Below are 12,716 nucleotides of genomic sequence, written 5' to 3'. Positions count from 1 at the left end.
TAGAACCACCTGGCCCGACAGGTAAACCTGGATTAAATTTAGCCCACTGCGTAACATGCGATCTCAATCATTAATACATGCACTTCATGAACTTGTCAACATCAAGGCTCTAATATCAAGTTCATTTTGCCGAGTTCTAATTAGATCGGATTAAATTTTTTTTTTAATTTTAATTTCAAACTGTGTTAACTTGTTCATCATTCTAACTACAGTAATGCCACCTCGGACATCACAGGTGAGAATTACTGCCACCTTTGTGACTGAGGCATTGGTCTCATGCACAATGCCCGCCTGTTAGTCAAGGCTCATTTTGGTCTCTGGGACATGAGTAACCTTTTGATTGTTAATAGACCTCCCATAATGAAGTCATGTTCAATCAGAAATGCCAAGGAAATTGGAATTATTAATGAGCAATAAAGGACATGGTACAATATCTTTTATAATGTAAGGCTGGAGTTTAGGCAAGTGCAATTTCCTGTTGTTATACTTATTCATATTCTGTTGGCTGTCCACACATCTTGGTGCATGTAGACTGTTCAGACTGGATGTTTATGTGCATGTATCAAAATTAATAACGGTACATTTCTGGGGTCTTGCGTTGCATGCTTTGTATAACATGCTAGAATTGTCCATATCCTGTCATTAGTACACACGGACATGTTTATATATATCTTACAAAACCAAGATCTCTTTATTGACACTTGTGTCTTGTTAAAGTCGGAAGGAACAGATGAATAGAATGAAGACTCCAGCATGTGTATACCCTGATTGTCCCTAAAATGTTGCACACAAAAGGGCATTTTTAGAAGCAAATAAATGTCACAATCTGTTATTTTTGGTGCTGAAACTTTTTCCTGTAGAATATCATCGCATGCAAGAAAAATGGGCAAGTTAGAGGAAAATTCCTGGTTATTTAAGTTTAGTACATATAAAAGTGTAAGTTTGAGCATGGAGCCTGTAGATGTGGCGTTAAAGTTTGAGCATAGAACCTGTAGATATGGCCTTAATGTTTGAGCATAGAACCTGAAGATGTGGCATTAAAGTTGGACCATAGAACCTGTAGATGTGGCATTAAAGTTGGACCATAGAACCTGTAGATGTGGCCTTAATGTTTGAGCATAGAACCTGTAGATGTGGCCTTAATGTTTGAGCATAGAACCTGTAGATGTGGCCTTAATATTTGAGCATAGAACCTGAAGATGTGGCCTTAATGTTTGAGCATAGAACCTGAAGATGTGGCATTAAAGTTTGAGCATAGGACCTGTAGATGTGGCATTAAAGTTTGAGCATAGAACCTGAAGATGTGGCATTAAAGTTTGAGCATAGAACCTGTAGATGTGCATTAAAGTTTGAGCATAGAACCTGAAGATGTGGCGTTAAAGTTTGAGCATAGGACCTGTAGATGTGGCATTAAAGTTTGAGCATAGAACCTGAAGATGTGGCATTAAAGTTTGAGCATAGGACCTGTAGATGAGGCATTAAAGTTTGAGTATAGAACCTGTAGATGTGGCATTAAAGTTTAAGCATGGAACCTGTAGATGAGGCGTTAAAGTTTGAGCATAGAACCTGTAGATGCACTTGTGTACCAGAACTTTTGATTCAGCTACAACCCCGTGTCAGAAAGTTTGCTAAGTAGTTGATGGAGCTAGGATGATGATTTTTGTCCGATTCTGCTTAGTTTCCTCTAGCCATAAACCATTAACAGGAGTAAATAAATAACAGAGATGGCAGCATAAATTAGTGTATAACGGAGTTACATGTATGTTTTTTTTTGCCTGGAACTGCAGTCAAATGTACATTAAAAGCTTATAAGTCATCTCTTATTCTGAAATTGAAAATCTGTAATTAATGTTATATAAACACAGATATTTATACACCGATCGTGTTCACTTCCTGTTGAGAAATTACTATTTGATGTTTGATTTTTACTGAAATTTTAATCTGTATTAACAGTTAAAATAATGTTGTGTCACACTATTGATCATTTTCAAAACCGGGAAGTAGGAAGTTCGTACATGAGTTGTTACAGTTTGATGTTTATGGTGCTGAGTTTGGACATTATCATGTAGTTAAAAAATCTGCTGCCATGGTTCTTCCTGATTTTTAATGATTTTGTTTTTTTGTTATTAATACTTAGTGTGAAAATCCATTTGTACTTCAGTCTCTAGTTTCATACCTACATGTATTAAATGTGGAGAGCAATACTTCAGAAATGACACAAAATGTTTTGTCAACAGGCATCTCTTGTCATTGTAGAAGTTTGTGAAAGGTTTCGTAGTTTTGTTTTTTTTATGAATAAATCCTTTTAATTATGGTTGCAGTGAAAGCCACAATCATTCATTTCAACTTTGTACTTAGTTTATTACATTTCAGTCATTGATGATGCATGTCATTTGTGTTTCTTCTACAAATACGTCTGCCCCTCCCCCACCCCCCCCCCCCCCATTGTATGAGTGAAAACTTCTTGAATGATGTTAGTTACACAACAATCACAGAAATGTGTGTGTATGAAATGGCGGATGTGAGTATGCGTGTACCTCACAAATTGAAACGTACGTTTTTGATGGTGTAAAGAGTTCCCATCATTAAACATCCCCTTCTACATTTCTTGTCTTTCCAGAGGTAAATTTGCTGTCGTACGGAAATGCTCACACAAAGAAACAGGTGGGACCGTGGCCGCCAAATTTATACGAAAACGACGCAAAGGGAAAAGTGCGCGAGACAACATTTTGCAGGAAGTGATGATGCTGGAGGTGGCGTTAAGCCACCCACGCTTGGTCGATTTGTTGGAGGTGTACGAGACACAGTCAGAGGTGGTCGTCGTAACAGAATAGTAAGTCACTCAATAATCCCTTATGGTAAAAAAATGACCTAAAGCTTCCTAGTGTGTGGTTTGGCCGTGCCCTTAAAGTCCAGGGATTTGTCAGGTACGTGAATCTAGTGAAGGTCTGTGGTTTCCTCCGGGCACTCTGGTTTCCTCCGGCACTCTGGTTTCCTCTGGGCACTCTAGTTTCCTTCGGACACTCTGTTTTTTTCCTCCACCCATAATCCTGACCACAATCTTATAAGTGAAAAATTTCTAAGTACCGCATTAAACACGAGATGAATAAATTATTAAATTAAACTTGTGTGTCATTTCATGAGGCCTTGACAACCCTTTATTACATTATTAAATACTAAAATAAAGTTCTTCGAGGATAAAAAGGTTTACCCATCTATAGAAGCGGGTTCTCATCCAACTATTATTGTGCACAGTATGGTTGGAAGCAAACATTAGGTGGAAGCAAAATGACTGTATAAGCAGTTGTAGATATTGCAGGAGGGTCATCATGTCTCACAACTATTACCTCCCTCATTCCTGGGTCGGGTCACACCTAAGACGGTAAAAGAGGAAGTTTTAGCTTCGAGTAGTAGTGACTTATTTTCAGACTAAATGCTCCCTCGACACACTATTTATGTTAGTCTGTAAACTGCATTTTAAAAAATGTTATGTCAGCTAGTTCATTTAAAAAAAAAAACAAAAACATTAAAGTTGGCCGTTCTGCCTATCTTGTCGACTGGGGAGCCGTGGCCTGGTGACGTCATGCCGGTAAGACCTGCCGGGATTATGTATTGACAAGCCCTGCAAAGCATTGCCGAATCCATAATGCTGGCTAAGGCTGCCGTTGTATAAGCGAAATATTCTTGAGAATGGCATAAAACACCAATCAAATAAATGAAATCAAGCCATTGATCCCAGTAATAAGCAGATCACGTCACATGCCACTTACGCTTCTCACGTTGTTGTTGTTTCAGTTGCTCTGGTGGTGAGCTGTTCTATGAGTGTGTCATTGAGGAGTCGTTTCAGGAGTCGGATGTTATAGGCCCTGGTTCGGCAGATAGTGGACGGCCTCATATACCTTCATGACAGAAACATCGTCCATCTAGACCTCAAGGTAAACTGCTTTCAGTTCACTATAGGGAGGGGGTCATGGTATTCAGTCAGTCTCTAGCAAACACCCAGAAGTACTGTAATTCTTGAACCTTTTCACATGTTTGCAAGTTGTTTATTCAAGCATATTCGGAAATCAGTATTAATTGTAGACTGATAATGTTATACTTTTTTTGTTAAGCCCTGAAATTGGGCAATCCAACTAATGTAGTTTTGTCTCCAGAATTAGTTTAAAAATGCGTATAAATTGCACTTAAATTAGCTCTGTCGTATGCAAAAAGGTTGAAGTATTAGGTTATAAAGTGACTGGGTGAGGTCTGGTGTCTTCGGCTTGATATTTAGTGGCGGCATGGACGTGCCTTGTCACAAAAGGACATATTACACATGTACACACAGCTAATGACTAGTGACTGAAAAATTAAGTATGCAGGAAAATGCCAAGAACATGTACACACACTTCAGGAAGTACAAGGTTGTGGGCACAATTCTGATTTTATGCTCAGAATTCCTGCTACTTTCCTACTAACAAAAATCAATAATGCTTTTCAAACTTGTTGTCCATAGCCCTCGTTTATGCTCTGAGTCATTTGCTTGGTCCTACATGTTACTAGTCAGACTAGTTAAAGCTCTAATTGGTTATATTCACATTACCATCATAACACAAGTTAACTTTTTGTATTAATGTTTGATCTCCTTCTGTTTGTTTTTCAGCCACAGAATATTTTATTGACAAAGCCGTTTCCTGAAGGGACTATAAAATTGTGTGACTTTGGCTTTGCTTGTTTGCTCAACTCGGGAGAAGAGATTCGGGAAATTCTGGGCACCCCAGATTATGTTGGTGAGTCAGGGTCAGTCAGAGGAAACTGGGAGGGTCTCAGAGGAAACAGGGAGGGGTCAGACAGTGTACTATGTTCCATTGTCTTGAAAATAAGTTATTTCAGAGTAATTTTGTGATTCGATGTTTTTCTTCATTAGAAATGAAAACTTATGAAGTGAAAACTCTTGGTTAAGTTTTTCTGTGTGAAAAACCTGAATGTTATATAGAATTCCTTTTGGCTAAACTCTTTGTGAAAGAAATATGCTCATTTTTTTACTTGTCCATGTGAATGACAAGTCAGCATGCCTTTCTAATATCCTAGTAAAAATGTGATTGCCGACAGGAGTTTAAGTGAAGACTAGTCTATTCTTAATTTCTTCACTTTTTGTCAATTCTACAGAAACATTTCCATCTTTGTTCATAAAATGTCTGTCTGAGATTTATGATCAAAGGGCAGATAATCCATAATTATCTCCCCTGATCTTTTGACCATCTGCTTTATATTATTTCAACTATCATGTAAAGCCTGTTTTAGTGTACGTGTAATGTCAGCAAAGGTGAAATCTCTCTTTACCTGTATATATGGATCTCTTTGTTTTAGCCCCTGAAGTGCTAAACTACGAACCTATTTCTCTGGCAACAGACATATGGTGAGTTTGTAAATATATTCCCTGGAAGAATTGAATTTCCTTTCAAAATTAGACAACTGTTCTCTTTGTCTCAGTTGTGTCTCATTGACTACAGACTGAACATATTTTAATACTTGATTTATGGAATATTTATAGCTCTTTCAGTATATATACTTTCCTTAAGAATTAATGTATTCAAAAAGGTTTCAGGTATGTTGTGTATGGGCGGTGTGAGAACGATACTGTAATTAAATGATTAATACTGTAATTAAATGATTAATACTGTGTAGAACAGCGCCAAAGAATCTGGGGTCACAAGCATGGGACGCATGCACATTTCAAAAATGCACCATGTTACAGATAAAAAGCATTTCCTTGGCATATAAAAATAAGTTTGTTGGCATTGTCTGCTCTGTTCTGGAACAAATAATATCCATATGGCTTTTCAAATTTTACATCATGTCATTTAACTTCTGTTTAGAACAGTGCAATCATTCAAATGTTTAAGGTTTGCAAACTATGAGGTGTAGAGAAATAATCTGCGCAGTTTGATGAAGCTTTCACCGATACAAACAAATCATTTTTGGTGACATTGTATGAATAAATTCCACTGAAAATAGTGCTGTGGTGATTGATAGGGTTGAGTGGTTACAGTAACGAATGGTGTTGACTTATCAGCAGTAATGATATTCATAGCGTAAGTTGATGGCAAAAAATCCTTACCAAAAATTATCCCCAACAGCAGTAACAAGATCAACAAATAACACCATCCTTGCAGAGCTCCTTATCACAGCCATAAAGGGGAAACGGTAAAAACCTAGATATGTAATTCATTCGCCTTATATCCGGTTCTACTCCAACCGTCTTGTGCTATTCTCAGGAGGCCTGGGTGTACTGACGTACGTGATGCTAACGGCATGTTCGCCGTTCACAGGCAAGTCACAGCAGGAAACCTTCATGAACATCACACTTTGGCAAACTGGACTTCCCTGAGGAACTGTTTGGTCAGACAAGTCTACAGGCCCAGATTTCATCAGGAGTCTCCTAGTTCAAGATCCAAAGTAAGTTAGACTGCAAAAGTCTCGGTTGTAAACTCTTTCGAACAAAATGGAATGGAATGTACTGGATTTGAACCCTAGACTGCCAGGAATCATTTACAATTATCCAAGTACTGAAGACAAGCATAGAACATAGGTGGCTTTGATCTTCGGCTCATAGCCAAGGACAAAAGACAACAAGAACACATTGTTGCAGAGCTGATGCCCTTTCCCAGGGTAAACTGCAGTGAATGATTTCATGCAGTCTAGCACGAAGCTCTTGTGTTATTTAGATAGGATGGTTTGTCAAATTTTTATTGTTTTTTTGGTGATAACATGAAAACAACGCGAGGTAGAGAAATAATTCTTGCAGATCTGATAGTGTGCTTGTTTAATGGTTTTAAGCAGTTTTAAAAATGGACTTACTTTTCAGACAAGTTCATTGGTGAGGTTTGGCCTTATTTTTACCCTCTGAGTAGGGTGACCCACCTAAAAACTATAAATGAAAGTTTATCTCGATAGGTTTAGTCACTTTGGAGAAGAGGATTTTTTTAGCTTATCAATAAAATTCAAAATGATGGCTAAATCCTGTGGCTGGTAAAACAACGAAAATCGTCAAAAGTTGTGTCATATGTTCCTCATCAAGACTGCGAAGTTTGTTTTTTTTGCCTTTGCCATTTTTTGCGATCTTGCAATTTTACGAGTTGACTAAGTATAATAATAATCATAATAATAGGAATTTGAACAAGAGGTGTCCAGCTAGGATACTAGCTTGGACTCCTAATTTTTCTGAAAATTACCAAGTACTGTATACATTGAATACTTTTCCAGTAGAAGCAGCTAAAGTTTAGAGGTTGAAAATGTCTTTTGTATTTGCAGTCTTTCCTAGCTGGAAGGACAGTGTAAATTCTTTTCATCCTTCCAGAAAAAAATAACTCACTTGTCAAATATTATGTATTGTGATTACATTAAATGATGTAAAATGTTGCACAAAAAACTACGTTTTTAGCAGTAAATGATTGTCATAAAATTTTACTTATGATGCTGAAATTTTTCCACTCGGATGTCATCCTGCCTTTATAACTCAGGCTTGAATCGCCTTTGCAAGATCAGTAGAACTCTAAGATTCAGGCAAAATGGACAACTTATTCATGAACAAAATTTACATAGAGTATTCATGGAATTTTACCTAAATTATTAAGTTTTTGCTTATTTGTCATTCAGGAAGCGCCTCACAGCGCGACAGTGCCTGGAACACCCATGGCTTAAGGGAGAGAACTCCGACAACAGGTGCCCCGGCGGAGACGTCAACGTGGCACGCTGGATGTCAAATGTGAGCTGGACCTCGGGGAATTGAGCTGTATAAACAGAGCGGGTCATGTTCACGTACAGCCAGTGCCCAATAAACGACATAAATGTAACGGGACTCTGGCGAATTTACCTCCCCCTTCTCTGCCGGCAGAGGAAGAACAAAACAGTGTAAAGTCACCATTGAATGCGGACATGGATCTTAAAACGCGCACGGTGAACGGCAGCCTCATTGTGGCGCCAACGCATAATACTGAAGGGGACAAAGAAAATCAGCCGTTGGCATTTTGTCGGGGAGCACTGCGGCTGACAAAGTGACAGAGAAACAAACGGCCAGCGCTAACGGAAGTGACCAGTGTGAACCGTCTATAGACCAGTGATGGCCCGTGTAACTGTGTAATCGTGTGTATAATAATACTAGTGTGTGTATAATAGAGAACATTCGCTCCAGCTGTGCTAGGCAGATCGAATCGGGTCAGATCAGCAATTACGCCAGTGGTAATTCCTGCTATTGGGAGAGTTGAACAGCATCTGTGTGTCTCACAGGCAAGCCTGTCAGAAGTATCAAACCCGAGGGTGTTTCACTTGCTCTCCCCTCCCTTCGTCATGAAAATGAAAGTGCCCGTAACCCTTTGACACTACATGCATGTGTTAAGTTATGCTTTGTGACCTGGGTTTAACCATTTCCTCTGCGAGGGGTGGTGGTGTGAAAAATTTCCAGTTTGCATACATATGATCACGTAGGTGCTCTAAAAAAAATCTTGATGTACGAGATGAATTTTATTTATTGACAAAAATTTTTTTTTTTTCTTTAAGAATTTGTTATTGTCCAAATATTACATGTTCATGTAGTAACAACAACAACAACGATGTCCGACGACAACAACGGTCACACAGTGTATTTAGGTGCTTTTCAGGGAGACATACTGCTGTGCAAACCATGATCATCTGCCGAAAACATCTCCCCGAAATGTCCACATTTTTAGCACAGAGAAGCATCATCAGGTAACATAATACGTGCATGTATGACATTATTTAAGTATTTTCCAAGTTTGTGTCTGAAGCAGTTATTGCTTATTTCGGAAACTCACCATCATTTCATGAGAGCTGTTTCTAGTATGAAGAATTAGATGGTGGTCTTGAAAGTTTAAAGAGAATTTTTGGTAAAATGCACATGTAACAGAAAAAAGGCATCTCAAGAACATTTAAATCATAAAAAAATGTATTTTTTATTAGTTCAGAGTACATTACATGTGTATGAAGTCATAAAAAATTCAGTGCTCATGATAAGAAAGCAGTAATTTATGGCAGACTTAGTATATATATATATATATATACATGCGCGATACTGACATCCTCATTCATTGCCTCATGAAAAGTATTTGACTTCATGAACTTAGTACTGCCATTTTAATGTAATTTATGACTCATCACAGTGAAAGTACTAGTTTTATTGAGAACAAATGAGAGGGCGTACATGTTTTGCTGTGTGATATCATACCCAAAAAGATCTGAATATTCGCCAGCAAAAGAGCATTTTTGGGAGGCCAATAAATGTCGTGAGACATTACTTCTGTGCTAAAATTTACATTTTCCAAATAGAATATCATCCTACCTTCCAGATACCTCGGAAAGCACCTTTCTTAGATACAACTCCCAGAATGTGGAAAAATGACCAACTTAGTCATAGGCGAATTTTTAGGGCATTTAGGGTAGATGGCGTGAAAGAATGAACTTGTACAGAGAGAAAAATGCAAGCATTACCAGGTGCAACACTGAAAAAGTAAATATCGGAAAATAATCTCCCAATTTTCTTTTTTGTTTTTTCCAAATTTGAATGTGCTAAATTGTGGTAATAAAATTTTAACTCTGCGATTTACCCATAGCATGTAGATGATAATTGTGTTGGAAGGAAAACTTCATCTCGAGACTTTCTCTACAAAATAAGTTTAGTAACGTTTGACGTGAAGAACCACAGTGCAAGAGATTTAAATAGAAAACTAGAAAAAATTTTGTGCGGCTGGATTTAAGTCTCTCTTAAGTCTCTCTTTAACCATATTTGAGAAGTTTTTAAGAAAAAAAATTTTCTTTGAAAGTAAGGATATTTCAGAGATATAGTTTTGAGTAGTCTGTCTGGTTATGCAGTATTTATTTCTGAGTTTTCTTTGTCTTTTATAATGATACTTACTAGTATATAAAGTATGAGTGCATTCTGTAAGGTGCGTGTGGATAAACATTGTTGGTTATGTTAAACTGAGTACTGTATCACTGTTTAAATGAAGATAGGCCTGAAATAGATTTTATTGACATTTTGTAATACAAATATACTACATGTTGTAGTTGAAGAGTTTAAAAATCATCGGAATATTATCTTTTATTTCGTAATTATAAAGTTTAGTGTAATTCAATCAGTATAGTGCCAGTGCAAATGTACAAATACGTGTATGTGAGAATTAACAGATATTTAAAGGCACCTATTTGTATAGTGTAGCATTTAAACTAAAAAAAAAACAACCGAAAAATACAAAAGCTTAGGTCACTTTCTCTTGAGATAGCCTCTATTATAAATGGTACAAGTATTCTGCAGTAATTTTCTGGTTTGAGCATCTTAAATTCCTGTTTATTCGAACAGAAAGATATTGGCCAGTTTTAGCTTACATGAGTTTAATATTAACTAAAGACCTGAACTAGAAATTCCAACAAATGATACACAGGATTTTGAAGTTTATGTCTTTTGAAGGCATAGTACTGACTCAAATATATATATATCTGTTCCTGCTGATGTGATAAATTTGAATTGGCAATAAAAGAGTCAAAAGTCTATGCTTAAAAGAGCAAAGCAAAACTTTTATACCAGTAGCTAGTTCATCGGCCTTTTCTTCATAATGCTCCAGGTGCATTCAGTTTCTCTGTTTTGAGTTTTCGGAGGGAGGCCACCCTATTTCTTCTAATTTTTGTGACATTGGGTCTGTTCATTTTAGCCAATATGTATGGAATATTAAGTTTCTTTTTTCTGACATGGTTAGACCATCTAATGAACAACATACCCATATCTATATTTTTCCTAAAGGCTGGGAAAAAATGTGATATTCTGCTTTCAGCAGCTCCCAAATGTTAGAAGAATTGGGATACCCGCATGTATGTCCTGCAGTTAAAAGTTCTGCTATGTTGATATAAAGGAGCACATTTCAGGTTTCAATTTTGAAATGGATCAGCACTTGAGATGATGTGAAAAGGTTGTCATTTTGTGGTACATAGAGATGCATTCTTCCATACGAATGTTGCGCCACGTCTGTAGTTTTTCGTGTACATTGTGGTAAACAAAGAGTGCCATATACACATCCTGCTGCATACGTTTTAGTAGCACTGACATTTGTACATGTATGTTTCTCATCCAACATTGTATAACTCTGCCAGCAACCTGCAGATGGTCGTGAGTTTTCCCCCGGGCTGTGCCCAGTTTCCTCCCACCATAATGCTGGCCACCATCGTTTGAGTGAAGTATTGTTGAGTACGGCGTAAAACACCAATCTAATAGATAAATAAATGTTAACTTTGCATTAGCATGTGTACACATACCTGACAGAGCATACCTGAATTTCACTGATGTTTTAGTCATGTCATACAGTCTTCATGTCCAGGTACATGTACAACTTCAATCATGCCAGTCCTGTAGTATTATCCTGCAGGGATGATACAGAGCGGAGTGTGTATTGTATGTATTCATTTGGTAATGTTTGGTAGCGTTCATGTGTCCATGTCATTGTTGTATTGTTTGAATACATCTTTCCATGTACTTTTAAGATAAACATTTGTAACTTAGATGAGAGGCCGAGATAGATCATCTTGCTGGAAAATAAATTGTTAACATCGCTTTACAATGTAGAGTACTCCAGGAACTCTAGCAAATGATGCAAGACGAAACATGATTGAAAACCAAACTATTGAATTGTGTATTGCCTTGCAATTCGCATAATTTTGATTGAGTTGCCATAGTACTAGGCCTACTTGTACGACGCTCTCTTAACGTTACGAGTACCTAACTATCATGGCAACCAGCAATGTAACGTTAAGTGGGCTTCGTACCGTAAGTGGGCCCTGTACTCTGAGAAGCTTGCAAACAATTACTGTGTAAATGTATCTCCTTGGAAATCACTAGAGTGTGTTTGCCTCACCAACCACTAGGTGGCACTGCTGTTCCAGATTGTACTCTCACTTTGGAGCACTGGTACTGGTGCCTCTGTCTAGCTGGTGAAGCTAAAGAGGCCATAAAGATCACTCAGGGGGCATGTAGTATCATGGCACCTTGTACAGCTAGATTGAGCTTTGACAAATACCTGGCCTCATGGATTTGTGGAGAAACAAATATTTCTTAACAAAAACAACCTGGTTTTCTAACCTTTCCTATAATCATGGGGTGTTTGGTTTTGTAATGAATTTTTTTTTTTTTTTTATACATGTATGTCCAACATAGACCAGTGTTTTATGTTCCATGCAAAAATATCACGGTTTTACGACCAGATTATTTTTCCATCCGTGTCATTTCGAGAAACGACCAATTCCCACCATTGTCCATGTCTAATGTCCATTCCATCAAGGACCATTTGTGGTAGAAAACCCAGTCACATGTCAGTGTGACAAGGGAGACCACTCTTTTTTCCTTTTACAATTATGAAGAAAAACTATTTTGTTTGTACCTTTTTGTCCCCTTGTGTTCTACCCATGAGGTCATACTTTACATGACACTTGTTTTAATATTACATGTGTGTGTAGTTTTATGTGGACATAAAACTGACTGGTTTAGAACTAACATATATTGCAGTAATGTACTTTGTTGCCAGTTTGATTTGTTTAAAGGTAATTCATACAGGAATTGTCAAAATTCGCGTTCTGAGTTTTGAAAAATAAACTACCTGTGTGTACTGTTTCCAGCAAAACAGATACTTTTGCTGATAGGGGAATGTCACTTTGTGGCATTCTACCAATAAGATCAA

At 37.5% G+C, this 12,716-nt stretch overlaps 1 protein-coding gene across 1 annotated transcript in view; it reads left to right on the top strand.

The window, feature by feature from the left end:
• LOC135477494 (serine/threonine-protein kinase 17A-like) overlaps positions 1-10,101 on the top strand; it is a 54,827-nt gene extending 44,726 nt beyond the window's left edge. Inside the window, 7 exon segments of the mRNA XM_064757613.1 lie at positions 2,621-2,833; positions 3,796-3,862; positions 3,864-3,935; positions 4,643-4,769; positions 5,350-5,406; positions 6,258-6,438; positions 7,639-10,101. Coding sequence (XP_064613683.1) covers positions 2,621-2,833; positions 3,796-3,862; positions 3,864-3,935; positions 4,643-4,769; positions 5,350-5,406; positions 6,258-6,438; positions 7,639-7,771 — 850 coding nt within the window. The 3' untranslated portion in view covers positions 7,772-10,101.
• Positions 10,102-12,716: the final 2,615 nt, after the last annotated feature.

This window comes from Liolophura sinensis, chromosome 11 (genome assembly GCF_032854445.1).
Source record: "Liolophura sinensis isolate JHLJ2023 chromosome 11, CUHK_Ljap_v2, whole genome shotgun sequence".
Classification (NCBI taxonomy): domain Eukaryota; kingdom Metazoa; phylum Mollusca; class Polyplacophora; order Chitonida; family Chitonidae; genus Liolophura; species Liolophura sinensis.
Note: the sequence above shows the minus strand (reverse complement) of the source record. Positions and strands in the feature narration are given on the sequence as shown.